The sequence below is a fragment of the Vicia villosa genome, linkage group LG3 (genome assembly GCF_029867415.1).
Source record: "Vicia villosa cultivar HV-30 ecotype Madison, WI linkage group LG3, Vvil1.0, whole genome shotgun sequence".
In the NCBI taxonomy this organism is placed as follows: domain Eukaryota; kingdom Viridiplantae; phylum Streptophyta; class Magnoliopsida; order Fabales; family Fabaceae; genus Vicia; species Vicia villosa.
The window spans coordinates 39,052,212-39,079,833 of record NC_081182.1 but is presented as its reverse complement, the minus strand read 5'-3'; the positions used below and the strand labels follow the sequence as shown (position 1 = coordinate 39,079,833).

Here is a 27,622-nt window from a genome sequence, read left to right as displayed (position 1 = left end):
TGGACCTCCGATCATTAAGATGCAACCCCATTTTATATTTCTTAGCCTCTATACCAAAAAATGAAGGTTGATGGAGTTGGGAACAAATACCCCAAAATCGTAACCTAAAAAATCTGTTTTCCCTATTTATACACTTGGAAACTCGCATAGCGCGCGCCGCGCGTTGGAAGGGCGCATCGCACGGTTTGGGTTGTCAATAAAAAACAGCTTTAGTAAAATTTTCATAAATTGAGAACCATAACTCCGATTTGCGCCCGGTTCTAAGCGTTGGAAGCATCATTTTGATGTGATTTTTTATTTGATTCTTCATTATGAGGAGATCATTTGACACAAAGAATATTTCAAAATGCATGGAGGAATCTCATTTGGCCTAAGCTTCAACATGGTGCCATCAACTCTGCATTCCACGCATGACCTATAACTTGTAATCATCCAACAATTTGTGGTGAGAATCAGTTGAAACTACTCGTTCATCCCTCAGAGTCAGATAACTCAGTTGAATAAATCAATCTTTATAAGAAAACTATATATTATTAAATCGGTTGAACTGGGTGACTGGAGCTTTAAAAATGATCACGACACCTAGAAAATATCTTAATTTCACATGTTCATTCATTAAATTCAAATTATAAATATAATGATTAGTCACATCAAAATCATACAAAATAAATACTTAAAAATTTTTTAAACCAAATCTAATTGCAAACACGAGAATTTTCGAAAATAGTTGAACAAACACTTTCGAATGATCGATTTTCTCAAACACATTCACATCCACACACTGATGGATGTAGAACAATGCATTCTGATCTTTCTTCCTTGTATTTCTTTGTGTGTTTCTATGTTCCTCCGTTGCATCTGTTGCAGCTGAAACATAACCTTCAGTGACAAGATCAAGCACATCTTGAGCACCGAACAACACACGCATATGAATCATCCAACGATTCCAGTTCTTGCCATCGAATACTGGAAGTTTGGTATTCAAACTACTTCCGGAACTCATCTTCAACCTTGTGCAAATCACTCAGATCTCAACAAACATAGTGTTTCCCAAAATCAATCACACAATGCCTCAGCGTTTCACTCGTGTTTCCCTACTGATCTGAACCGGAACTCTATATACCAATTGTTGGTGCACAATATGATGAAAGATAGGAAGAATGAGAGAATATATTTATTGCTTTGCAATGACAGCTACAAAAGATGTAAGAAAAGATTGATTACATATGACAACTACCACACTATTCTATTTATACACACAGAGTAGGGCCACATATGCAACATACTAAAAAAAACCTTTAATAAAACCTTGACTTTTTGTTGAATGGGAAATCCAGGCTAACACATTAGTACCAATATCCTCATGAGTAATATGGAATGGATTTGTGGTAGCAAACTCACAAGCAATAAGTAGCGCATGTGAAACGACAACCTCATCGGCCATTGTGCATGTGAAACAACAGCCTCATCAGCCACTTGTGCATCTGAATCAACAACCTCATCAACAAAAGACACCACAATTAAAACGACCCCTCATCTCTAGGCTGCTCGGCGTCGGGTGCTATGGGGTGCGCAAATTTGGACATGCTTAGCCAACAGTTTGTGGTGAGAACCATTTGAAACTACTCGTCCATCCCTCAAGATTCGGATAACTCGGTTGAGTAAATCAATCTTTATAAGAAAACTATATATTATTAAATCGGTCGAACTGGGCAGCTCGATCTTTAAAAGTTATCATGACACGAATATCTTAATTTCACATGTTCATTCTTTAAATTCAAATTCTAAATATAATCATCAGTCACATCAAAATCATACAAAATAAAAATTTAAATACATTTTGAACCAAGTATAAACATAGGAGCCACCCTCCATGGCGCCTATGTTCAACTTTTTATACCAATGCGCCACCCGAGGTGGCGCCAATGTTGTGAAGGAAATTAGGGTTTCCCATTTCTGGCGCATATGTACATATTTTGTACATATGAGCCATATGGGATGACTCATATGTGTTAGGGTATTTTCTACAAATATCCCCCAACCCCCTTTATTTTCCACATGTTTTCTCCATCGTTTTCTCACATTCTCTCCAATTTTTCTTGTCATGGCAGCCTTGCCGATTTTTAAGAGAGATGACCATGCCTTTTTCTCAGCTGTAAAACCTCCGATTAAAATGAAATTTTGGAACATTCATTCCATGAACCATCTGAATAAGTCGTTGTTGCGCTAGTTAGATGGGGAGTACGAAGCTGGTGAAAGCATCAGGTGAATTCAGAGGCAGAAAACGAGGACGTCTATTATCAAGGGAAAAACATAACGTTGGTAGGTTAAAGTTAAGAACGACATTGATGTCATGAACATGATGCATGAGACTGATGACATTGTTTTGATGGTTGTGATAACCTAAAACTGTAGTTGTTTTAATGTAACTAACTTATGCTTGTGTTTGTTGTTAAGCGTTGTTTGTGTTGTTGTTGTTTAGAGTTGTTTGTGTTGTTGTTGTTTAGGATTTTCTTGTGTTGTTGTTGTTTAATCTTTGTTTGTGTCTGTTAAGTTGTAATACCAATATGTTTTAGGAATAAAGACAGTCTAGTTTATTTCATAAAAGATAGTACAAATACACGACATACAATTATTAGTTGGTGGAGGTTGCTCTACGATTAGGAAAATTATTTTTATTGTGCCCGACTTGACGACATATGATACACTTTCTTACGATTTTTACATGATCATCCATTTCGATTCTGATACGCGTGCTGTCTGGTTGACCCTTTTTCTTTCACCGCATGTTGTCATTATTCCAAACTACCTCCCCCTTATACACATGCCAGTAATCCTCATTTTCCATAACTGGAAATGCATTGTTGTATACTCCGAGCAAGGTGTATGTATTGTAAATGGTAGATAAGATTTCTAAGGCATCTCGGTGCGCATACGAACATGCTGTCATGACATGGGAGCAAGGCATGCGAAAGGCTTGAAACTTTCCGCAGTCGCACCTTCCTTCTTCTAGAAGAACCCTGTATTCTTGTCTCAGTTGGCCCTCATTATGGTCAATTGTTTTTTTGACACTGAAGGTGCGGTTGAATCGGTCGAAAGATGTAACATTGTGGTTGTTGGCTTTTGGCAAATTGTTCTTTCATAAATTTCACGCAGCTTTCGCTGAATAATTGTCCCAATTCTGAAACTGCACTCCACCGCTCAACTCTTCTTGCGAAAAGAGAAGCCATACTAAAGTAGATTGATCTCACCAAGGCAGTAATAGGAAGGTGTTTGATGCCCTTAAAAATACTGTTCATTGACTCCACAAGATTTGTAGTCATGTGCCCCAATCGTTGCCTGTTGTCGTAGGCCCTACTCCATTTCTCTTTGGCTACATTATCTATCCATCTACCTGCATCCGAATTTGACAATACGATTTCATGTCGATAATGTTGGAATGTTGGTTAAGTAAAATTATATCCAACATTGACAAGAGTCTTCCAAAGAACCTTATCCTTGATCTCCCGCATGAAATTTTGCGCAATATATCGAATACAATAGACATGTGTTAAAGGTGGGTCGTGCCAATCGTTTGCTGGATTGTTGTACGCACTCTTGATGGAAGCATGCCTATCTGAAACCACCCCAACAACGCCAACAAAGTCAACAGTGCCAACAATGCCAACAACGTCAACCAAGCCTACCAAGCCAACTAACTCAACCAAGGCAACATAGCTCATTCCAAGCTTAGTACCAACACCATAAGACCTCCAAACAACAATATTAATACCCTTACCAGATAGATTATCAAACTCCATACGTACAACAACCATACCAACAACAATCATATGGCTACACCCAACAATGACACGAGGAGGTCCCCTCCATATCCCATCTTAGCCCCGACTTGAGCCTAGATGAGGAATACGACCCAAGCCACCCAACAATCACCCAATCGTCACTTTACCGTAGCTCCCAACAACAACAATATGGCTACACGACACCCCAATCAACAATGTCTTTTTACCAAGGAAATTCAAGTGTCAGATGCTACCAACCGTATATGGCTACCCGATCACCCCCACCACCACAACAAAACTTTGAGGGCATGGGGAAACGACTCTTTGAAAAAAGTTGTAATGCATCTTTTATTATTTATATATATTTTTTTCGTATTTTTAATTATTTATTTAATTTTATATAAAAAAATTTAAAATAAAAAAAGAAGAAGAAAGTAAATGGCTATTGGCGCCACCCCACATGGCAGTCCATTTTGAGCTTGCACTAAGGGACCACATGGGGTGGCGCAAACACACAAAACTTAACACTAAGGCGCCATGGGGTTGGCTCCTATGTGTAGGGCACCCTCCCCGCCAAAACCTTGTTACTCAGGTAATTTTTTTAAAAATCTGTTTTTTTTTTTTGTAATTTTTTTTTTAAAATTGGTTATTTTAATTTTTCGCCCTCTTTTGTTTTCAAAGTATAATAAAAATATAAATAAAAAACAAAATTATTTTATCAAAAAAATTATTCTTAAAAAAAAACATACTTTTAGAAGAAACATAAAATTATTTTACATCAATAATATATATTTCTATTTTTCATATATTATCTTAAAAATTATTGTATCTTAAATTAAAAAAAATTAAAATGAAAATATTAGCCTGGACATAACCTTCAGTGAAAAGATCAAGCACATCTTGAGCACCGAACAACACACACATATGAATCATCCAACGATTCCAGTTCTTGCCATCGAAAACTAGAAGTTTGGTATTCAAACTGTTTCCGCCACTCATCTTCAACCTTGTGAAAATCACTCAGATCTCAACAAACACGGTGTTTCCCAATCCCACAAAATCAGAAAATATGATTTTGTTACGATTCCGCTCACGAAATCAATCACACAATGCCTCAGCGTTTCACTCGTGTTTCCCTACTGATCTGAACCGGAACTCCATATACCAATTGTTGGTGCACAATATGATGAAAGATAGGAAGAATGAGAGAATATATTTATTGCTCTGCAATAACGGCTACAAAAGTTGTAAGAAAAGATTGATTACAAATGACAGTTACCACTAGTCTATTTATACACACATATTAGGGTCACATAGGCAACATACTAAAAAAAATACTAAATTACTCTTTAATAAAACCTTGACTTTTTGTTGAATGGAAAATCTAGGATAACACATTAGTATCAGTATCCTCATGAGTAATAGGGAATTGATCTGTGGTAGCAACCTCAGAAGCAAGAGGCAGCGCATGTGAAATGACAACCTCATTGGCCACTGGTGTATCTAAAATGACAACCTCATCAACAACAGACACTACACTTGAAACGACCATTCATCTCTAGGCTGCTCGGCGTCGGGTGCTACGGGGTACGCAAAATTGGGTGTGCTTAGCCAACAGTTTATGGTGAGAACCAATTGAAACTACTCGTCCATCCCTCAGAGTTGGATAACTCGGTTGAATAAATCAATCTTTATAAGAAAATTATATATTATTAAACCGGTCGAATTGGGAGACTTGATCTTTAAAAATTATCACGACACCTAGAAAATATCTTAATTTCACATGTTCATTCTTTAAATTCAAATTTTAAATATAATCACCAGTCACATCAAAATCATACAAAATAAAATTTTAAATGTAACCATCACATATGCAAACTTGTTTGTTGTTGCCAAACACATAAAGTTGAGTGTAAAACGACCAAGCTTCATACCAAACTCATGCAATTCACCCTCACTCTCACACAGATTGCAAAACGGAAAATTCCAACTTGGTTCAAACAAGACATTCCAACTTGGTTGACGCTAAGGTTGCAACGTTGTCTACAAAAGTCGAAGCATGACTTTGCAAGTTCGCCATTAGAGCAGTTGGCATCCCATATGGATAATTTATAATAATTATAGATAGCATAAAACCCGGGGTATAAGGGGTCTTGGTCTGGGACTTGAGTAGCCATAAGAGAAGTTGGGTTACTTATCGTATGGAGTAAGGTAACTGTTAGTGTCGATATCGATGCGAAAGCCAACACTAGATTTAGAATGGGGCCAATTACCCTTACGATATTCGAAGTCCCTACCGCACCAATCGTTGATGTGGCAAGTGGGTGACTCGATCTTTAAAAATTATCACAACACCTAAAAAATATCTTAATTTTACATATTCATTCTTTAAATTTAAATTTTAAATATAATCATTAGTTACATCAAAATCATACAAAATAAAAATTTAAATAAAATTTGAACCAAGTCTAATCAAAATAGTTGCAAAGTTATTATAATTAATCCAGTGAGTTTAGGGTTGCAAAGTTGTTAAATAGTACAAATAAAAAGGAGCGGGGGTATTATCTTCTAGATTCGGTAGAATTGGGTCCAAGTTTGAAATACCCGCAACCTATATATAGACAGCAATGATGGTTTTTGTTAAAGTGAAACAAACCTAAACCCTAACATGTTGTTGACTCATGAAACTGAAGACAGATTCGGCGATCTGCCAGATCCGATCGTGTTTCACATCCTCTCCTATCTGAACACCAAAGAGGCCTTTCAAACTTGCATACTCTCCAAAAGATGGAACAATCTCACAAACAATCTTCCAATCCTAATTTTAGATTCCGACCAGTTCGAATCTCTGGAAAGTTTCGACAGGGCATTGTCTCAAATTCTATCTGTTCGCAATGAGTTCGATGAGGACGACGACCATTCAAATTCCCTTCTCGACACTCTAGATTTGGCCCTCACCCCAATTGATTTCGGTGCCCATGATAGTTTCCCGTCGACTGACTTAATCCTCAAACACATGGTAAGGTATGCCCTTTCACATAATGTCCGGCGATTACGATACCCTATCACCTGTCATATTAATTCGTTTCCACCTATATTTGCATCTCAAACTTTAACTTCTCTTGACCTTACTGTTCCTCGTTGTTTTCAAGAATTGGGTTCAAGATTTTTATTTCCGACTCATCTCAATTTGCCCTCCTTAACAAACTTGACTTTATCATATTTTCGATTTGGTGCTGGCGATGATGGTTGTGCTGACCCCTTCTCCGCCTTTAACAAGTTGAATACTTTGACCATTATTCGTTGCGTTGTTGTTAATCCACGATTTCTTAATTCCTCTAGAGGAGTGTATCGAGATGATAATAATCAGCCATTAAAACTCCGCGTATCTCCATCAAATCTTTGTAACTTTTCTTTTACCGGTAATACAAGTCAAAAACTATGTCTCACCCATCTTTCTTCTCTTAAACACCTATGCATTGATGCTGAACAGGTTGGCTTTCGTAACTCTGCCATTCAAGAGGATTCTGCAGTCCTACTCAGCTCGTTGCAAGACCTTCCTAATATCAGATCATTGACGGTCTCTTCTAATACTCTGCAGGTTCGGTGGCTGCTATCAATTTCATTTATTTTTATCTAATTTCTCTTAAATATATTTATGTCTTTCATTTATTTTTATCTAATTTCTCTTAAATATTCATGTCTTCAGGTTCTATCTTTTGTTTCCTATTTATTCGAGGTTAAATTTACTTCCTTCTGTAACTTGGAGTCACTGGAAGTACAAATGAAACCGATTTTAGGTCAATTGTACGAAATTTTGTGTTTTGGCAAGTTCATGATACCAGGCGGCATTCAGCTGTATCAAGCCACAACAATCATACCTGATGGAGTAATTGACTGTTTGATTCAAAACTCGCCTTCAGCAAATGTTAGCGTCATACCATATAAGGTATGTCAAGTGTGACTCACTTGATTTTGTTTTTTCTTATACTTTTAAGTCCATTTGAAATAGACATAAGATGGTTGGTTTGTTCATATAGAGAGATAAGGCTAGGTTGTTGTCGTTGTTATAAGTCTTTAAGTCTGAATTCTTAATCAAGCTTCTTTAAGTTCTTGTGAGTTAGTTTGATTTGCAAAATGATAGTTACTGCAAGTTCTTAATAGTTTTAAATTTCCAATTGAAACCAGATCCAAGATCCAAGAGAAGTAAGAATTGGAGGTCCTCGTTGGAGGAAATTCTATGGTAAAAAGCATACAAAAGCTAAACAAATTTGATATGCTAAACTTCTGTCAGAACACCAAAATCAATGGAGGCGAACCATCAGAAATCTTTCTCGAGATTTATCTACTTTCTTGCCTTCTAATTTATTATTATATTTTCTATTTTACTGCAAGTATTGTATTCAAAGATTTATTTATTGTGAATTTTTTATTTATTTTCTAGATAACATGTTTAATTATTTTACTCTCTTCATTCTAATGTATTATATTTTCTATTTTATTTGATCTAGTATTAGACCTCCAGAGGTCTTATTTATTGGAATATTTTGTTGAATAATGACAACTAATGACATAGTATTTTATAAGTCACATTCCCGTGGTGTTACTGATGAGACAGTTTACTTGGGGAAGTTTCTCTAAGTTAGATCTATTTCTATATTTGGGAAGTTTTTCTCTGTTTAGCAAAGGATAAGTTAGATCCATTGTTTAGCAAAGGACAAGTTTGATCCATTTCTATATGTTTTCAAACACGGCGTTACGTTTGATTATATTGAGTATGCGGTATGGACATTGGAGAGTTAATCCACTTTGGATGTATGATGTATGTTGAATTGATATCAACAAGTATATTTGCGATGATTTTCTACTAATTTTGGAGTTACAATGCTTGACGTCAACAATACGTTTATGGTATGTGTTTTCTACTAATTACTATGTCCAGTTTTTTATAGTTACACTTACAGCATAATTAGGACAGTGAAGTGACTTTTTCAACTTAATTGATCAAATCTCTGGATGCAAAACATATATTAAACTCCTCCAACACCACCCATCAAATGACGTCCATGAAAATGAAAGATAAGTAATGAAAAGAATATGACTCTCTTTTACTGCTATAATCAAATCTCGGTTTTACAAGTTGTCGCGGCGTCGTCCAGGAGAGAGATTTCCTGAGTTGCAAGGCAGTGATAGCTGGTAGCTCCGCTGCGGGAGTTCATCGTCTTTTCCGGACCTATTTCTTACATTTTCAGATTTTTGTATTGTGGTGTATTGTTGCAGCTTTACAAGTTCTTGAATCTGTATTGTGTAATTAGTGACTTGGTGGAATTTTGATTTTTTACACTGTCACAAATTCTGCAGGTTTTTGTTGAATAAGGTGATGGTGTAAGTTGGGATTGTGAAGGTTGATGATTAGAGGAATGATGATGAATTTTTTAAGGTGGTGATGTTGTTGAATGAAAATCTGATGAAATTTTAGTTCATGATTCTGTGAGTTTGTTTTGTTACATGTTTAGTGTTATGGTTAAAAGGTGATAATGAATGACAATTTTTTTTTGTTTACATGAGATAAAGGTAGTGTTAGAATTTATGAATGGTTTACACAGGTTACAAAATGTGTAGAAAGTTCGTGAATTGGTGGAAATAGGTACAAAATTTACTATATGAATGTATATGTACAGTGTTAGAAAATGGTAGTTTTGGGTGTGTAGTTGACAAGTTGGTGTCATAAAGAAAACAGTGTAAGTTAATAATTGAGTAATGCTATTCATACACCACTTTCTACACCAAATACTTACACCCAACACTATTCACCGTATTTATACGGTGAATAGTGTTTTTTAAATAAAAATATATATTTTATGAACAGTAAAATATTATTATATTAATAAATAATTTTTTAGTTTTTTTAAATTTGTGTCATTAACCAACTTTATAACTTCATTAATCAACAATTTACATTGCATTAACCAAATTTGGTGACTACTGTAAAGTAGGGGTGGCAAAACGGGCCGGGGCCCGCCGGGCCGCCCGCGCACCCGCCAAAAATTGGCGGGTTGGGTTGGGATTTTAGGCTCGCCGCTCGCCAAAGCCCGCCCCGCCAAAACCCGCCGCCCGCCATACCCGCCCCGCCAAAGCCCGCCGCTCGCCAAAACCCGCTCCTCCTCCAAAACTCACTTTTTTAAGTTAATTCTAGTAATTGCAATTCTTGATGGTTTATTTTATACAATTATTCATAAATATATATAATATTTTTTAGAGTAAATTTGCTAAAAAATTACTTTTATAAAAAATTGTTTTAAAAAATAAGTGAAAAGTTTAATTAAAAGGTAAAAAAAACATATTAATCTATTAAAAAAATATAAATAAAAATAGGCGGGTAAGCCCGCCGCCCGCCAACCCGCCACCTTGGCGGGGCGGGCATGATTTTGATGTCCATTTTACTTGGCGGGCATGCCCGCCCCGCTCGTTTTTTGGAGGGCATAAGGCGGGGCGGGCGGCGGGCGGGGCGGGCGGCCCGTTTTGCCACCCCTACTGTAAAGTACTGTTCATGGGTGTGAGAATAACATTATTCAAATTTGGTTAATGCAGTGTAAAAATTTGGTTAATACAATAATGAAGTTGGTTAATGCAACATCCAGGTATTAAAAATAATTTTTAGCAGTCACCAAACTTGGTTAATACAGTGTAAAAACTTGGTTAATACAGTAATGAAGTTGGTTAATGCAAAATTCAGGTATTAAAAATAATTTTTAGCAGTCATCAAACTTGGTTAATACAGTGTAAAAATTTGGTTAATGCAATATTGAACTTGGTTAATGCACGTTTGTACATGAACAGTGTCGTCCGTAATTTTAAAAATAAAAAATATTTTTTATAAATATTATTATTTTATTTTAAAAACACTGTTCACCGTATAAATACGGTGAACAGTGTTTGGTGTAAGTATTGGGTGTAGGAATTGGGTGTAAGAGTAGCATTACTCTTAATAATTATCAACTTTTTTATACCAACTAGTAACAAACCCGACAGGTTCTTGTTTTTGTTTGATACGTCTAGTTGTTTACTTAATATATTTATTTTAAATCAAAAACAAAATTTGAATCAAAACTTTTGGATCGTAAATAATATTTTTTTTATATAAAAATATTTAAATTAATAATAAATTTTTTCTCGTATAAAAATAATATTTATGTTTAGATATCATTTAAAAAAATATCTGAATAAAGAATAATTTTCTGTATATAAAAATATTTAAATTAATAATAGGTTTTTTCTCCGTATACCATTTTTTAATCAAATTTTTTTGGATCACTAAAACCATTTTTCATATATATAAATATTTAGATTATTAATAGATTTTTTCCATATACAAATATTATTTATGTTTAGGTATCGTTTACAAAATATTTGGATTAATTGTAAAATTTCGTATATAAAAATATCTACATAAATAATTTTTTTTCCCGTATACCTTTTTTGAATAAATTTTTTTGGATCATAAATATCAATTTTCATATATAATAATATTTAGATCATAAATAGATTTTTCCATTATAAAAATATTATTTATGTTTAGGTATCGTTTACATAAAAATATTTAGATCAATAATAATTTTTTTCTCGTATACATTTTTTGAATTAATTTTTTTTAGATCATAAATATCATTTTTCGTATATAAAAAATATTTAGATCAATAATAAATTTTTTTCCGTATATGAATATTATTTTTGTTTAGATATCATTTTTGTTTATATTTATTTCTCATGTTTACATTGATAACATATATTTGTGAAATGACATCAATAACAAATAATTTTTCTAATATTTAATTGTGCAAACATTATTTTAATTATATAAACTTCATTAATGACATATATTAATATAGTATTTTGAATCATATAAATTAAAGTTAATGATAAGTGACACACGTTTTTGTATTTTATCCAATAACACACATTTTCAAGTATATTTTAAAATTCATTTTAATTGAAATAATTTTTTTAAACTACAATTATTATTATTTTCTTAAAAAAATATTGTTTCTTAAAATAAAATTATATCAAATTATATTTCTTCTTTATTAATATTCAATTACTAAAGTTAATTTTTAAAAATTAAATACTATTTTAAATGTAGATTAACAATCATTTAAAATGATCATAATAATCTTTTTATTAAAAAATAGTTTATTGGAATATGGGCCCTTTACGAAAAACCCCCTTAAAAAAAGTCACATGGATGACCCTAAAATTTTGAAAATGTCACTATTAAAACCTTTCCCATGCCAAGTCATCCAAAATGCTGATGTGTCATTGTTATTCTGTTTTTTCCATTATTTTTAAATGTCACATGTGTTTATTCATTTATGGAAGGATATTTTTACCCTCACATATCTCTAATCACATTCACAGAAGAATCCAGAATTCATTCCTAATCTCCCACCTCACTTCACAATTAACAACAAACTTCTCAGAATCTGCAACAAGAAAAAACCAGTCGATTATGTAGCTATCAAATGAGTTCTTATCACATCGATTTCACTGACGAAACCACGTTTCTGCAACGTTATCACGATTCAAAACCGATTCATCTACAGTGATGAGATCGACCTTCACATCACACGCGAACGACATTCCACAACAGCGCTTAACATCTGATTCTCTTCCAAATTGCAAAACACCGATGCAAACTTTCCTCATCACGCATAACATACATATGTAGATCAATCCAAGCTTCAAACTCAGCTTCAACCTCGAGTCCGATACATTGACGCAAGCAATAACCCGGAGAGCAACCATACACGCGCAACCTTCAGAATTCAGAAATTTTTACCCTCACGTATCTCCAATCACATTCACGGTAGAAGGAGAGGGAAATTTAGGGATTCCACAAACATGTTTGAGCTTTTAAGAATAGGGTTAGAAAATAACGTGAGGGTAAAAATGTCCTTCCATAAATGAATAAACACATGTGACATTTAAAAAAAATGGAAAAAATAGAAAAACAATGACACATCAGCATTTTGGATGACTTGGCATGGGAAAGGTTTTAGTAGTGACTTTTTCAAAATTTTAGGGTCTTCCATGTGACTTTTTTTTACAGGGGTTTTTTTGTAAAGGCCCCATATGGCAGGGGGTAAATAGGTATTAACCCTAAAAAGTAAAAAGTTAGTTGAAAAGTGAAAAGTGAATTGGAAAGTGAAAAATGAAAAGTGAGTTGGAAAAAATCAACAAAAGACATTTTTTGCCCCTAAATTATTAATTTAGACTAAGATAATAAAAGAGTAATTTTGTGATTTCCAGAACAACAACATATCTATTTTGGTGAATTCTTATCTACCCAACTCAAAAAGTTGGGTAAGTTTACCTCCTGTGTAAAATATCTTGAAAACAACAATTAATTGTAATATTTAATAAATAATTAATTGTGTTAAAATTAGATGGCATCATATGAATGGTTGAATGTACACTACCTAACTTTTTGTGATGGGTAAAGAAGTTGTCCCCATTTTGGCATGTGATGTTTTTTCCTAACTCACAGGCTGCCACATCAGCAGGTCTCTCCACAATTTTCCATATCAACATATTTTCTTCATCATTTAATTCTTTATTTCTTGTCCGTTTCACATTCTCATTTATTTTACCATCCTTTCGGCCTTCATTCCCAAATCTTCCCATGCCCATGGTTTCTGTTTTTTGTTATTCCAACTCCTTCCATTAAATGAATGAACGGTTTTGTCATCATTACCAAATATTCTTCTTCTTCATTATTTTCTTTTGAGATTATGCTTAAATTTTTCGATCTACATTACAAATCTATAATTTTCAGGCAATTTTTTAGAGCTGTAATTTTCTCTATCATTTTTGCGATCGGAACGAATTTGAATACGTGATAATATTTAGTACAGGTTCATGAAAATGGAGGATATGATGAGAAAATGGATGATGATAAATATTTTCAGTTCGGAAGAAAGTGACGGTGGTGATGGAATGATGGAGATTAAAAGAGAAGAAGACCAAATCTCTATTTCAATATCATATTATATTTTATTTTATTTTATTGGTACAAATATAATTTAAGTTTGCTTTGTTCTTTTTGGCTTTCCAAGTTATTCAGATTTGATCTCTGATTTTTTTACTTCCGTCGTTGTCAACAACAACAAATATTGTCATTCATATCATTGATTCGGCGGATTAATACTTGGCCGATAGATTTCCTTCTCCTTCCATTAATGCTTGTGATATTGCACGGATTCCCATTGGTTGATGTATTTTTTTTGGGGTCTTGCTAACCAGTGCCCTCAAGGCAATGGTTAAGACTTTAAAATAGTAAACTTATCTCGGTAATCTGCGCATTTAATGCCTTAAAAATTGAAATATTAAAATTTCTCTAAAATATTTTCATTCTTAGGAATGCTTAACCATTGCCCCGAGGGCACTGGTTAGCAAGACCAAAAAAAAATACATCGACCAATGGGAATCCGTGCAATGTCACAGGCTTTAATGGAAGGAGAAGGAAATCTATCGGCCAAGTATTAATCCGCCGAATCAATGATATGAATGACAATATTATTTGAAATTTGGAATAGTTCATATAATCAATCATTTCTAAATATAAAACTGGTTAAGTAACAAAACATTTACAATGTCATTAATTCTTTAATTTATAGTAATTAGATTCGTTAATTAAATTTATAATATTTAAATATTTTTTATTATACTATTAATTATATATTCCCTAATTATTCATTTGAAACCCGTAAATACTTTTAAAATATTTTATTTGATTTCAATTTCAACTTTTTGAATAAAATTATCTTTAATTGAGAAAAAATTATGATAACCTAAAATAAATAAAAAGTATAAGATTTTGAATAAAATATGTTTCTTTTTTTTTTCAACCACTTATTCACTTTATATATCACATAAGAATATTCAATCTTTTCCTTCCCAATTCATGATGCCTTATTTCTTGATTTATTCGTTCCCATAACCGATTTTTGTTATTCCAACTCTCTCCATTATTATTGTAACCAATTCTATTCCAATATTATAGTTAAGTTGTGCATTTCAAAACCTTTGTATTATTCAGTTTAATGCATTTTAATAAAGAATAATTAGATTTAAATGATTATATATATATATATATATATATATATATATATATATATATATATATATATATATATATATATATATATATATATATATATATATATATATATATATATATGGGAGCGTATCCGGTGAGAACTGATATTTTTGTGAGAAACGAGAACTATCGAGTCAGTTGCGGGACCATCTTCCCCTTCATCTTCAAAAATGGCATTTATGTGATGGTAACCATCTTCAGGATTGTTAATCTTGGCAGATGCATTGAAGTCAGTAATTTCAGGCTGCTGAGAAAATTGACAGGGCTGATAAGCCTCTCCTGGTTGACTATTGCAATATCAACCATTTGATTTGATTAATGCTCAAAATTTAATAATTCCATATAAAGAACACTTTATAGAATCCTTTTCTATTACTTTTAATATTTAAAATTTTCATAAAAATTGAATCTTACCAAAAATATTATTCTATATGCTATTTAATTTTATATCCAATATATCAAGTTTAATTTTTTCATGTTATCTCGTACTTTTTTTTTTCAATCTCTGTTGATTCTTTAAATTTATTATAAAAAATAAATAAATCATATTCTATATTTTGTTTATTGTTAGAGAGTTTTGATATTATTTATCTTACTAAAATAGACTATGACTGTAAAATAGATATGTCTAAGGTATAGAAGTTTATTTAATTTGTTGACTAAGAATTTTATTTTTTTTATCACCTATATATTGATTTATTAAAACTATTAAAGAATTTGAAATTATAACCTACATTTAAGGTTGGATGATTTATTTATTTACAAGTTAGGAAATTATTATTTTAACAAGTTCTACTAAATAAAAATACATTATTAATTTATCATCTATATTTTTATTTGATTAAATTATTTCTTTTATAAGAAAACAATATTTTCATTTGATTTATTCTTTGCATTTTATTAAAAATATTAAAGAATGTGAAAGTATTACCAGTATTTAAATTCTGTTGATTTACTTATTTACGTGTTTGAAAATTTTTATTTTTACAAATTATACAATTGTGACTATTTTAATAATTTATATTATTGTTATAATATTTTAATAGTTACGATCCCTCTTAACTATTGGCAAATTATAAATTTTAATCTTATTATTTATTTATTTATTTTCAATATAAAATTATCCTTCTTACAAGAATGAAAATATTTTGCAATCTGCTACTTGAAAGAAATTACAACTTCATAAAAAAAAATTAAATAAATAATAAAATTATAATTTCTAGTTTACCAATATCATAAAAAGTCTACAATTATTAAAATATTATAAAAATAGTAAAATTTATTTAAAATAAATCAATCAAATTAAAATATCCAAAAAAATCGTTAACAATACAAAAATATAGAATATGATTTTTTATAAATAATAATATCTGGAACTCCCTAAAAATACAATAAATCACTACAAGAAATCTTTGAAATAGCCAGGGGTTTTAGCCAGGGGTATACCTTCACGCAAAAAAATAACGTTGCTTGGGGTTAAGCCCCTCGCAAAACACAATTTAAAAACAAATACGCATACCTAGGGGAGACCCCTCGCAAATAGGAGAAGAGGGAAATTTTGATTTTGAAAATTTGCATTGCGAGGGGATACCCCAAGCAAAGTAAAGTGGCGCCAAAAATAAAATTCATTCTGCAGCTAATACAGCATTTAGCGAGGGGATAACCCCAAGGAAAAAAAAGTACAGATTTTAGCGAGGGGTAGCCCCTCGGAAAAAAGACAGTACTGTCTCATTAACTGGCGCAAACAGACTGCGCGTGCAGTCTCTATTTTCAAGGTGAAATTTGCGAGGGGTCCCCCCACGCCCCCTTTGACCGTTTCATTTCCGTGGGGCAGCCCCTCGCTGATGTCTGACCCCATGTGCACGCATTTACTTCATCTTCTCTGTTTCCGAACGTTACCCATTTCAAACCTACATATTTATCTTCTTCTTCCTTTAACCAAAATACCCATTCATCTCAACTTCCTCACAACCCCATTCATCTCAAATCTCATTCATCTCAACCAACAACACCATAATTTGAAGGTAAAATTTCTCCTCTACTTCCTCTAAGTAATATTATACATTCTTTTTCATTTAAAATATAATCTAATTTTGTTTTTTTTATACAACAATTGATTTATAGAAGACAAAATCTTGGAAGAAAGATCTTATAATTTGAAGGGAATCTTCAGGCTACAGGTTATCTTCAATTAAGGTACACATATAAAATTTTTGAAATTTTTTTATATGTGTTTATGATGGAAGTGTTTATATATATATATATATATATATATATATATATATATATATATATATATATATATATATATATATATATATATATATATATATATATATGTGTTTAGATTTTTTTATATGTGTTTATATTTTTTTATATGTGTTTATGATGTTGTTATATATAAATTTTATATATGTGTTTAGATTATAGTTTATATTTTTTTTATGTGTTTAGATTTTTTTATTTAATTTTTTCGAATTTAATATCATAATTACAGTTTATTTCTTTTAAAAATAACAGATTTATTGATGTGAACAATAATATATTTGCTGATTTTTTAAATTAGTAGTTTAAATGTAGTATAATAAAATTTATGTTTAGTATTAAAAATAAGATTATGTTTGGTATGTTTTTATATGTGTTAGTAAATATTATAATCTTTATTTACAAAACAGTATTTATATATTAAATAAAAAAATACGATTTTTATATATTATACAAATATTATTTAAAAACAGTATATTTTATAAAACCAGTATATTTAAAAAAACGATTTTTATATATTATAAAAATATTATTTAAAAACAATATATTTTATAAAACCAGTATATTTAAAAAAAACGATTTTTATATATTATAATTTAAAAACAGTATATTTAAAATGGTATATAATAGTTTAAAAACTGTATGTATTAAAAAATCAGTATAATAATATAAAAATAGTATGTATTTGGAAATAGTATGCATTAAAAACAATAAGTATTTAAAAAAACAGTATAAAAAATTTGTATAGTTAGTATTATTATATCAAAAAAACAGTTTGTAAATTTTGTACTTTTGAAATTAAAATTATATTTGATAGTTTATTATATTTAATATATATTTGATAATTTATTGTATGTTTTAAAAACAAAATATTTTTTTAGAAACAAATATTTTTAGGACTAAAAACAAGTATATAGTTTATATATGTTTAGAAAAAGACAAATATTGAATATAATTTTATTGTATGTAATAAAAAATAGTATATACAAACAATATATTTATTAAAACGGTATATAAATTAATAGTATATATATATGTTTATATCTCACAAATTTGTGTGCTTTTGTGTATATATATAGTTTAAAAGCAAGTATGTATGTTTATGACTAAAAACAAGTAAATATATTTTAAAAACAAATATTTTTTTAGGACTAAAAACAAGTATATAGTTTATATATGATTCACATGTATATATATTTTTTTAGGACTAAAAACAACTAAATATATTTTAAAAACAAATATTTTTTTAGGACTAAAAACAAGTATATAGTTTATATATGTTTAGAAAAAGACAAATATTGAATATAATTAAACATGATTCACATGTGCAGTACGGAACATTACCAATTCTATCGTAGTTGGATGTATGATAGAATGTTTCCTGGACGACGTGGGCTTAAACCACTTTTTATGGAAGGAGTTGCCGCGTTTCTCTCGTATGCGTTTGCTCAAGAATGTTGTCGCAGGGAAGGAGGGGTAAGGTGTCCGTGTTTAAAGTGTGGTTGCAGAAATATTATTAGTGACCCTAGTGAAGTGAAGCGTCACTTGGAGAGAGTGGGTTTTAGGCCAAATTACTGGGTTTGGACATCTAATGGGGAAACAATGCAGGAGATGAATAGAGAGGCTTCTAGCAGTCAAACACATATAGAACCAGATATAAATAGAGTTGATCCAGGGAGTAGTTCATCACATATGCAGTGCCAGGAGCAATTTAATCTCGTCGAGGAGATGTTCACTGACGCATTAGGGGTGAATGTGGCGTATGATGAACCACAAGACTTAGATGGAGAAGAACTCCCGAATGAGAAAGCTCAAAGGTTTTATCAGCTGTTGAAAGAAATAAATATACCATTGTTTGAGGGGTCTTCTGACTCTAAGCTATCAATGTGTGTGAGACTTTTGGCTGCGAAATCAAATTGGAATGTTCCTGATCAGTGTTTAGAATTCTTTGCGAGATTGATGTTGGACGCGACTCCTGTGAAAGAAAACATGCCTACAAGTTATTATGATGCAAAAAGGGTGGTGTCGAAGTTGGGATTAGAAGTTAAAAAGATTGATTGTTGCATTAGAGGTTGCATGTTGTTTTATGACAACGAGTTTGGTACAAATGATGGGGAATTGGAGGAATGTAAGTTTTGCGAGAGTCCGAGGTATTTAGTTAGCAGTAAAGGAGTTGACCAAAGGCAAAATCGCGTTGCAGCGAAATCTATGTTCTATCTACCAATAATACCTAGGTTGCAAAGAATGTTTGCATCAATGCACAGTGCAAGCCAAATGGCATGGCACCATACAAACAGAATTAGTTCAGGCATGATGCGACATCCATCTGATGGCGAGGCATGGAAACACTTTGATAGAGTTCATCCTGAGTTTGCACTTGAACCTAGGAATGTCCGACTTGGATTATGCTCAGATGGTTTCACTCCTTATAATTTTTCAGGAAATGCATATTCTTGTTGGCCAGTTATTGTTACCCCGTACAATCTCCCTCCTGAGATGTGCATGACGAAACCTTACATGTTTTTGACATGCATCATTCCGGGACCGTCGAGTCCAAAGGCTGGAATCGATGTTTATTTGCAACCTTTAATTGATGATCTCAAGAGGCTGTGGGTGGGAGCGTGGACTTATGATGTGTCTCGTAAACAAAATTTTAATATGCGAGCGGCTTTGATGTGGACAATTAATGACTTTCCTGCATATGGCATGTTGTCTGGATGGGGTACACATGGTAAAATGGGATGTCCGCATTGCATGAATCACACAAAAGCGTTTACTTTGGACTTTGGTGGGAAAAGTTCGTGGTTTGACTGTCATCGTAGGTTCTTACCTACCAACCATGAATTTAGAAGGAATAAAGATGCTTTTAGAAAAGGAATAAAAGTAAAAGATCTACCTCCCCCTTGATTGTCATCGACTCAAGTATGGAATAATGTTTGTGACCTACCAAAATTCACAGACTATGGTGAAGCACGTAGAATTAAAGGATATGGGGTTGACCACAATTGGACAAAAAGAAGTATCTTTTGGGACCTCCCATATTGGAAGGATAATTTATTGCGTCATAATCTTGATGTTATGCATATTGAGAAGAACTTTTTTGATAATGTGCTTAACACGGTGATGGATAATGAGAAGACAAAAGACAATGAGAAGGCTAGGAAAGACATGGAACTTTATTGTAATCGAAAAGAATTGGAGTTGAAACCTCGACCAAACGGAAAATTATTAAAACCCAAGGCTTGTTACACTCTTACTCCCCAAGAAGCAAAAGCTGTATGTCGGTGGTTAAATGAATTGAGGATGCCTGATGGTTATTCTTCTAACCTGGCAAGATGTGCTGACGCCAACACTGGGAAATTGCATGGAATGAAAAGTCACGATTGTCATATTTTCATGGAACGATTACTTCCAATTGCATTCAGTTCACTGCCCAAGAATGTGCTTAATCCACTTACTGAGATCAGTCAATTTTTTAGAGACATTTGTGCTTCAACTTTAAGAGTAGACGACATCATTAAATTGGACCGAAATATTCCTGTCATTCTTTGCAAGTTGGAGCAAATATTCCCGCCAGGTTTCTTTGATTCTATGGAGCATCTCCCTGTGCATCTTGCTTATGAAGCTTTTCTAGGTGGACCTGTTCAATATAGATGGATGTATCCATTTGAACGATTCATGGGTGATTCAAAGCGATCAGTTAAAAATAAGGCACGAGTTGAGGGATCAATTTGTGCACATTATATACATCGCGAAACATCACATTTTTGCTCTCATTATTTCAATAACATGATGTTGTCTCCAAGAATAATAAGGAACGAAGTTAACTTCAGTGAAAGAAGTCAATTTACCTTATCATTTTTCGGCCGTCCCGCAGGGAAGAAGAGTGAGCATTGGCTTTCACAAAAAGAAATGCAATCTGCTCATGTTCATGTGCTGATTAACTGCGTTGAAGTTAAACCATATCTTGAGTAAGTATATTTTAAATTAAATCATGTGCTGTGTAATTGGTTAAGATTTACCTTCTCTAACCTTTTTTTCTTTTCGAAATAGGGCATTTGGTACCTACTATTATCAAAGCACAGGCGAACAACCATCGACTGGTTACACACATGCCTATTTTCCAACATGGTTTAAGCAGCAATTATCATGTATTGTTACACTAAGTCCTGACTTAATACATTTGCGAAATTTGTCTGAAGGCCCTAGTCAACGTGTAAATGAATGGCACACATATTTTGTAAACGGTTACAAATTTCACACTGAGGAATGGAGTGTAGGGAAGAAAACCGTAAACAGTGGTGTAGTCGTAAAAGGAGTTACAGAGGGTGGTGAGGACGACTTCTATGGGGTTATCACACATATTTACGAGTTGGTTTATAATTATATGGACTCGGAAAATAAAGTTGTCTTATTTTATTGTGATTGGTATGATCCATCTTCTAGAGGAACAAAAATTGATAAAAAGTATAACACTGTTGAGATTCGAAGAGATAGAAAGTACAAAGAGTATGACCCTTTCATTATGGCACATAATGTTAGGCAAGTTTATTATGTACCTTATCCTTCAATTACCCCACGGAAACGAGAATGGTGTGTTGTAATCAAGTCCAACCCAATGGGTCACATTGAGACTGATGAGTTAATGGAAGATGTTGCATACCAACATGATGAGATTTCACCTGTTAATGAGGTAATTGAAACTGAGGAGATTGTAAGTTTGTGTGATACTGCAGTTGAGGGTCAACAAATTGACGCAAGTATCTTGTTGTCAACAAATCCTATGGAAGAAGAGAATGAAGAGCTAGGAGAGTCTGAAGACAATAATATCAGATGCGATGAAGACAACGAAGATTATGATGATGAATGAATTGAATATGTAATATTATCTTGTGTATTTCACATATTATCATGTGTAATAGTATCTTGTGTAATATTAACTTTTAAATATTATCTTGTGTAATATTAAATTTCAAATATTATCTTGTGTAATATATTAACTTTCAAATATCATCTTATGTAATATTAACTTGATAATATTATCTTGTGCAATTATCTTTCAAATATTATCTTGTGTAACAGGAAAAGATGCCACCCAAAAAAGATGAAAAAGGTAAGGGTCAACTAAAGCCTCGTCGCACTAGATTCATTGTAGAGGAGGTTCCTAACTCAGATATGTTCGTTCCTATGCCACGCTCTACTCCACGCTCTACTCCACCGCCTATGCATCCTACACCGCCTATGCATCCTACACCGCCTATGCATCCTACACCGCCCATGTCTGGATCTTTCACTGGATTACTATCCATGCCCCCTGGATCAGGTTTTTTTTGTCCTCCTGGATACTCTTACCCCACATATTTTCCTACAGAGACAGGTGGATCAAGCATGCCATTACCCATGCATATGGGGACAGGTGGATCTGGTAGCATGCCATTACCCTTGCATATGGGGACAGGTGGATCTGGTAGCATGCCATTACCCATGCATATAGAGACAGGTGGATCTAGCATGCCATTACCCATTCCTTCAGAGGATGATACCAGTGCTCCTGGAGATACCAGTGCTCCTGGAGATACCAGCGCTCCTGGAGATACTAGTGCTAAGGAGCAAACAAAGAGGAAGCGTATTTTGAAAAAAAATACGACTCAAAAAATTAAGTATCATGAGGGCAGACTAAGCATTTATCCCGATGCAGGATCGTAAGTTTTTGTGTTTTTATATTATATTTTAAATATGAGTTTTATTTAATCATAACAAATATTATAAAAGAGAAGTACACACAATTTTGGGCGTCTTATGGAGCTGTAGATGAAGATGAGAGGGAAAAATGGTTTCAGGCATTTCAGGTATAATTTACTTATTCATTTTGACATTTCCTTTTTAATTTTTGTGATATTCATGATTCTACTTTATCTAATATTTTTAAATTCATACAACAATGTAGGAGCGTTGTGTTTGGGATGTTAGAGATGAGGCCGCGATTAAAGAAAACTTTCACACAAAATGTGCTGCTCGATTTTCTGATACCATGAGGAATGTTAGACTTAAATGGGAAGCAAAAGGGACACGTCCACGTTGGATAGGAGAAGATATATTCCCACAGCTTATTGATCATTGGAATTCTGATAAGTTTAAGGAAATATCTGAGCAGGCAAAGAAAAATAGAGCATCTGAAGTTGGTGGCTGCAACTATGCAGCGGGAAGTATTAGTGTGACTGAAGTTGCGCGAAGGATGGTACATAAATTTATAAATTTTTTATTAAACTATTATTTAAATGTTTCATTATGTATAATTAATTTTTTTTACTTATTTAGCGTGAAGAATTAGGCAGAACTCCACTTCTTAATGAGCTCCACATGGAGACTCATCTCAAGAGAAATGGAGAGTTTATTGACGAGCGCGCAAAAATCACTCAAGTAAGTTACTTTTATATCAAATATATTTTATTTATTTCTTTTATATGTACATAGTTTTATTTCTTTTATATGTAATAGTTTATTTGAATCATGATATCATTTAATTTTTTTATAGGAGAATTTTGATAAAGAACTTGCCATAAAGTTGTCAGAGCATCCTGAAATACCCGAACCACCACCGGGGTATCCTGTTGACCCCAGTCTTGGTTTTCAGACTTGGTATAAGGTTTCAGGTGGAAAGAAGAAAAATGGGAGAGTGTATTGTACTGGAGGGTATTCCAAAAATATCAAGCGGCGTAGTAGAGATTTCAAAATGAGATATGCTGATGGAGAAGGATCATCCACTCCACCTATATTAACCGCCGAAATGCTTGAAACTGTGAGAAACTTGGCAAATACTGAGGCAGCACAACAAGTAGCAGCAAGAAATTTGGAAATTGAAGAGATGAAGAGAAAACAATTAGAGATGCAGGAGGAAATGCAAAGAAGAGAAAGAGAATTACGGGAAGAAATGAGGAGAGAATTTCAGGAAGAAATGAGGAGGCAGACACAGGAATATCAAGAAGCAATGCGAATTGCAAATGAGCGGTCACAAAGGTTTGATCAGTTTTTTGCTTCACAAAATATGAGTGGTGGTGGATTTGGAGGAACTAGTGGATATGGAGGAGCTGATGAAGAAGAGGAGGAACAAGATGGGGGGAATAATTAAATTTACATATTTAAGTTTATTTTAATTTGTATTGAACAATTTGTGTTAATTATTTTGAACTTATTTTTAAATATTATTGTAATTTTGTATGGAGTTTAATTTTTAATATATTTGCTTAAATATTAATTATTATATGTATTATAATAATTTTGTTTTAATTTAAATTATTATATATATATATATATATTTTAATTTAAATTATATTATAATTATATATATATATATATATATATATATATATATATATATATATATATATATATATATATATATATATATATATATATATATATATATATATATATATATATATATATTACTATGTACGACGTTGAAAACTATTTTTTTTTTAAATATAAACAATTTGCGAGGGGCTAGTCCCCAAGCAAAAAAATTTATCCTGCATTTTGCGAGGGGCTAATCCCCAAGCAAAATATCTGACGCAGTCTGCCCATGTGCAGACTGCTAGCTGGTGCCTATTGCTGTAGCCTGCAGAGCAGATTTTTGAGTTTGCATTTAGCGAGGGGGTAACCCCTGGCAAATTAGCGAAGTGTTTATCCCCTCGGTAATGGATTTGCGACCCCCTGTTTTGCTAGGGAAGCTGTCCCCTCGCAAATTGTGCATTTGTGAGGGGTTTTTGCCTTTAGTGAGGGGTTTAACCCCTGGCAAAATGCAGTATTTCTTGTAGTGAATAATAATATTAGAATTCCATAACAATAAAAAAAATATGATTTTATTTTGCAATAGATATAAAGGATCAAGAGAGTTAAAAAAATTGTACGATATATCATGGAAAAGTTAAATTTTATATATTTATGGTAAAAATAAATAGCATATTGAAAAGCATTTTTGGTAAGATTATATTTTTATGAAAAAATATTAAACATAATAGAAAAGATTCAATAAAGTGCTCCTTATGTGAAATTATTAAATCTTAAGCGTTAATTGAATCTGATGATTGATATTAATAGTTCTCATTTCTCATAAAAGATATCAGTTCTCACCGGATACGCTCCCTATATATATATATATATATATATATATATATATATATATATATATATATATATATATATATATATATATATATATATATATATATATATATATATGACAACTTCTCTACCTATCACAAAAAGTTGGGTAGTGTACCTCCAACCAATCACATGATTCCATTTCATTTAATACATTTAATTATTTATTAAAATACTACACATGTTAGTTGTTTTCAAAGCATTTTACAAAGGAGGTAATCTTACCCAACTTTTTGAGTTGGGTAGATAAGAATTCACCATATATATATATATATATATATATATATATATATATATATATATATATATATATATATATATATATATATATATATATATATATATATATATATATATATATATATATATATATATATATATATATATATAAAACCCACATGAGATATAAAAGAAATTAGTTGAGACCATATTTTAAAATTATTTATTTTATCTGTATAAAGTTTTTATGGCCACAATGATCTATTACAAAAATTATTTTAATATATAATTATTAAAAATATCGTATTGATAATTGTTTTAATAGTTTCTTGTCGTAATGAATTTTTATTTTTATGATCCTCATTTAAAAATAATCTGTTATTATATTTATTAAGTATTATTGTTAATAATTATTGGTCTTTAGAAATTAATTCTTATTCTTAATTTAAAATGTCAATTAATTTTTGCACCATATTATTCCTCATAACCTCAAAAGATTTGAGACATTATTCCATTTTACTTAAAATCATTATTGATGGTTGCAATTAATTAAAAATCAAATATTTACAAATACCATATACAATTTTTTTTTTTAACAAATATACTTTGATTAATTCAAAAAATTAGTTTATACAAGCGATCCAGAGTGGACCCAGCCACTCAAATAGTGTTCTTAAAGACTAAATGACCAAAATTAACAAAAAAAAAAACTAACAATCTCCCATCATTAGGGTAGCTATATGTTTCCTAATCTTCTTATTCTTCCATCCTCTATAAACTATGGTGTCTATAATGTTTTTTTCCTATATTTGTGGTGTCGACCTCATTGAACTTCTATTATTCCTCATTTTCGAAAGTTCGTAAATAGTTTTCGTTGTCACCATTTGTAATACACGAGCTCGGGGGCCTTTCTTTGTAAGTTGGGTTAGCCACTAAATCTCTTCATGCCAGCCGCTGGGACTATGATTGATGTAACACCCCATTTCCCCATCGCGTGATTAAATAAACAATCAGAGTAATTACAACATAACAATCATTAACAAATGGGATGCTACATCGAACATCATACAAATATTGCTCATATTTTAATTCAAAGATGCATAACACATATAATCCAGATGAACCGACATAAAAGCAAACATAGAATTCAACTCCTTTTCATTAATACGGCGGAAATAAATCAACACCATAAACCATCAGCTCATGCAATTTAAAATAACATCTTCCCAACATAGTCAGAAGGGTGCTCATCAATTTCAAAATCTTCAAAATAAAAAATTCATAACATAAAACAAACAAGCGTTCATCCCCAGTGTTACGTATCAGAGCACGACCCGACTCTATCTACGCGATACTAGGCGACGCTTCATACCTCGGCTACTCTAATCCTTGTCACCTGCAAGTTACCCACGTAGAGGTATCATTCAAACAGAAAGGGTGAGATATCACAAAAATCTAATAAATCATATAATGGTAACTATGCAATATATATATCTCATAAGTATTAATTAAATTCTTACATCAGCGGTTTATATCACATTCATTAATCCTCATATACAACACATACACAAGCACATTCAATCATCATGCAACAAACACCTTCGTGTTATGACACTGACTCGACGCCATGCATGTGGTACCATCAGGGCATAAGCCCTCTTCAAAATATAAATAATGGACAATAACAAGGCGTAAGCCTTCAACAACAGGGCATAAGCCCTCAACAATATGCCAATTCAAGCCAACACCAAGGCATAAGCCTTCACCGAATAATGCATGTAACTTCGACAATGCAACAACTTAATATACAATTCCCAGATCATAAGCTCTCTACAAAGTGCCAATTTGGCCAACAACAACGTCATTAAGAAATATCAATCAATATCATAATGCAACAACATTCATTCACCATTTACACATGTCAATCAACACAATCAAACATCGGATACTCGTTACGGTACTCTTAAATATCAGTTTATAACGAACGCCAGACTACACATTTTTAGAGTTTTTCTCAAAAGGTTCTTAACCCAGTTTC

The 27,622-nt window shown here is 32.2% G+C and overlaps 4 protein-coding genes across 7 annotated transcripts; all 4 read left to right on the top strand.

Annotated features, from left to right (window-relative positions):
* The first annotated feature begins 6,370 nt into the window (after window positions 1-6,370).
* On the top strand, window positions 6,371-9,301 carry LOC131655467 (putative F-box protein At1g58310). 4 transcript variants are annotated; one of them, XR_009299777.1, is made up of 5 exons: window positions 6,371-7,383; window positions 7,492-7,530; window positions 7,579-7,731; window positions 7,971-8,693; window positions 9,144-9,296. XR_009299777.1 is itself a non-coding variant. In XM_058925333.1 (3 exons), exons 1-3 carry the CDS (start codon window positions 6,451-6,453, stop codon window positions 8,055-8,057), a joined length of 1,260 nt encoding a protein of 419 aa, XP_058781316.1. In that variant the 5' UTR covers window positions 6,371-6,450; the 3' UTR covers window positions 8,058-9,301. The 4 variants fall into 4 exon arrangements, 1 of the variants encoding a protein (XP_058781316.1); XR_009299778.1 differs by having other exon boundaries at window positions 6,373-6,801; window positions 7,276-7,383; window positions 7,492-7,731; window positions 9,144-9,292; XR_009299776.1 differs by having other exon boundaries at window positions 7,492-7,731; window positions 9,144-9,294.
* A 9,215-nt stretch (window positions 9,302-18,516) lies between these two features.
* On the top strand, window positions 18,517-22,072 carry LOC131657904 (uncharacterized). The gene is made up of 3 exons (XM_058927254.1): window positions 18,517-20,020; window positions 20,162-21,173; window positions 21,256-22,072. The coding sequence occupies exons 1-3, from the start codon at window positions 18,517-18,519 to the stop codon at window positions 22,070-22,072; spliced, it is 3,333 nt and encodes a 1,110-aa protein (XP_058783237.1).
* Window positions 22,073-22,290: 218 nt separating this feature from the next.
* LOC131657903 (uncharacterized) lies at window positions 22,291-22,908 on the top strand. The gene has a single exon (XM_058927253.1). It carries the CDS (start codon window positions 22,291-22,293, stop codon window positions 22,906-22,908), a length of 618 nt encoding a protein of 205 aa, XP_058783236.1.
* A 55-nt stretch (window positions 22,909-22,963) lies between these two features.
* LOC131655465 (uncharacterized) lies at window positions 22,964-24,416 on the top strand. Its single transcript, XM_058925332.1, has 4 exons — window positions 22,964-23,051; window positions 23,150-23,440; window positions 23,521-23,622; window positions 23,738-24,416. The coding sequence occupies exons 2-4, from the start codon at window positions 23,234-23,236 to the stop codon at window positions 24,329-24,331; spliced, it is 903 nt and encodes a 300-aa protein (XP_058781315.1). The 5' UTR covers window positions 22,964-23,051; window positions 23,150-23,233; the 3' UTR covers window positions 24,332-24,416.
* The last annotated feature ends 3,206 nt before the right edge of the window (window positions 24,417-27,622 follow it).

Coding starts and splice junctions, on each gene's coding strand:
- LOC131655467 (XM_058925333.1), top strand. CDS start 6,451: ATGTTGTTGACTCATGAAACTGAAGACAGATTCGGCGATCTGCCAGAT. Junction 7,384..7,491: donor TCTCTTCTAATACTCTGCAG/GTTCGGTGGCTG, acceptor TCATGTCTTCAG/GTTCTATCTTTTGTTTCCTA. Junction 7,732..7,970: donor TTAGCGTCATACCATATAAG/GTATGTCAAGTG, acceptor AATTGAAACCAG/ATCCAAGATCCAAGAGAAGT.
- LOC131657904 (XM_058927254.1), top strand. CDS start 18,517: ATGATTCACATGTGCAGTACGGAACATTACCAATTCTATCGTAGTTGG. Junction 20,021..20,161: donor TTCGTGGTTTGACTGTCATC/GTAGGTTCTTAC, acceptor CAAAATTCACAG/ACTATGGTGAAGCACGTAGA. Junction 21,174..21,255: donor GAAGTTAAACCATATCTTGA/GTAAGTATATTT, acceptor TTTTCGAAATAG/GGCATTTGGTACCTACTATT.
- LOC131657903 (XM_058927253.1), top strand. CDS start 22,291: ATGCCACCCAAAAAAGATGAAAAAGGTAAGGGTCAACTAAAGCCTCGT.
- LOC131655465 (XM_058925332.1), top strand. CDS start 23,234: ATGAGGAATGTTAGACTTAAATGGGAAGCAAAAGGGACACGTCCACGT. Junction 23,441..23,520: donor CTGAAGTTGCGCGAAGGATG/GTACATAAATTT, acceptor TTACTTATTTAG/CGTGAAGAATTAGGCAGAAC. Junction 23,623..23,737: donor AGCGCGCAAAAATCACTCAA/GTAAGTTACTTT, acceptor ATTTTTTTATAG/GAGAATTTTGATAAAGAACT.